The sequence below is a fragment of the Frankliniella occidentalis genome, unplaced genomic scaffold, assembly GCF_000697945.3.
Source record: "Frankliniella occidentalis isolate FOCC.00 unplaced genomic scaffold, Focc_3.1 Scaffold31, whole genome shotgun sequence".
Classification (NCBI taxonomy): Eukaryota; Metazoa; Arthropoda; class Insecta; order Thysanoptera; family Thripidae; genus Frankliniella; species Frankliniella occidentalis.
The window spans coordinates 611,614-613,261 of NW_026267161.1; the positions used below are offsets into that span (position 1 = coordinate 611,614).

At 53.2% G+C, this 1,648-nt stretch overlaps 1 protein-coding gene across 1 annotated transcript in view; it reads right to left on the reverse strand.

Moving 5' to 3' along the window:
* The window catches only part of LOC113215035 (cell adhesion molecule Dscam2), a 110,319-nt gene that overhangs the window by 13,460 nt on the left and 95,211 nt on the right, over positions 1-1,648 (reverse strand). Inside the window, exon 2 of the mRNA XM_052265816.1 lies at positions 351-692. Within this exon, the coding sequence (XP_052121776.1) occupies positions 351-692 (342 nt within the window). The remainder of the gene's footprint in view (positions 1-350; positions 693-1,648) is intronic.

A 1,648-nucleotide genomic window follows, 5' to 3' on the forward strand; every position in this document is an offset into this window, starting at 1 on the left:
CCCCCAACCCCTCCACGGCGCGCACAGGCATGCCCGCAGCAGAGACCGGAAGTGCGATACACACTCGGGATTGCAGAGATTCATCCGTCTTGCTATGTGCGCCCGGGATGCCGGCAGCAGCCGGGACCTTTCCGGGAACCCATATACCGGCACCCACACCGCAAAAATATTACGTGTTGGAAAAGAAGCATTTTTGACATGATTCAAAGTTGCGTAAGTGAAGCTTGTTGTTAAGCGACAGAAATTTTGGTAGATGGTACGACAAAATTTGTGCGTTTTATACTTAACGAAAGATGCGGTATTTTACAAATGTAACTGATGGGTCGTTTCAAACGTCCCCGCCAACTTACCGGCGCGCACGAGGACTTCCCTGCTGGTGATGGCGCCGACGGCGTTGGCGGCCACGCAGCGGTAGGTGGCCGAGTGGACGTCCTGGCGGTAGGCGGCGGCGGCGAAGGGCAGCAGGACCAGGGTGCCGTTGGCCTCGAGGCGGCGCACCGCGCCCACGTCGCCGACCCGCGCGCCGTCGCCCGTCACCCAGGAGACGGAGGGCGGCGGGGAGCCCGTCGCGGTGCAGTCCAGCCAGCCGCCCGTCGAGTTGGAGAACTCGAGCCGGGTGGGCGGCTCCAGCAGAAAGGAGGGGCCTCGGAGCGAGCCAGCGGGGCCCTCCTGAGCGCGCGCGCCCGCGGACCCTGCGGACAAACATACGCAACCTGAGCAACCCGAGGAACTACTACCTGCACAAGATAAGAAGAATGTTCTTGCAAGGTACACAGTTTAAAATTACAACAGGCAATTACTACAGAATGGACTGGTAATTCTTGAAAACAGTGTTATCCTCTGTAGGCTTACTGTACTTTATTCTAAAGGAAAGTTCTTTTCACGCAATGACAAGTCTTTATCCCTGAAATACCAGTCACCAGTCGAACAGATTTTGACCGTAGTATGGAAGTACAGGACGATCTGTATGAATTCTGTTTCTGGGAACAGAATTTGTAACTATGTCGCACGTGTGTTGTACAAGCTAAAAGCAATAAGACATTCCTGAAATGGAAAATAAAATAAAAATAGAAGTACAGGCGGGGGGTCGAGAGGCACAGTAAATTTCGAAAAACTTAGTAAAGAACTAGTAAATTACGGTAAATTACTTTGCCACCAGAGTAATTTACTTTTAGAATTGTCAGAAATCAGACGTACTTCTTATACTGATGACGCATGACAAAATATATAATGATTTAAAATGATGGCATTTTACGACGCTGCAGAAACCTCCCCACAATGTCAACGCTCGATGAGGCGCGCGACTGCGAGTCATCAGGCTCAGTCTGCGCTGCGGCGCTGTTTACCATGACGTGGCGGGGAGTGGCGGGGCGGGGCGCACCACCGTCGCTGCGCCAGAGTAACCAGTCGCCAGCGCAGAGTCGATTATTAGGCAAACAGATTCAGATTACTTTTCGCGCCCTTCGGTTTGCCATTATCACCCAACCAGATTCATCTCCTCTTCTCCTCAAATACCGACGCCAACTCCCTCCCTCACTCACTCACTCCCTCCCTCCTCTCTCTCTCTCCCTCTCTCACACATCTCTCTCTCCCCTCTCCCCCTCTCCCTCCCTCCCCCCCTTTCTCTCCCTCTCTCTCCTTCTCTCTC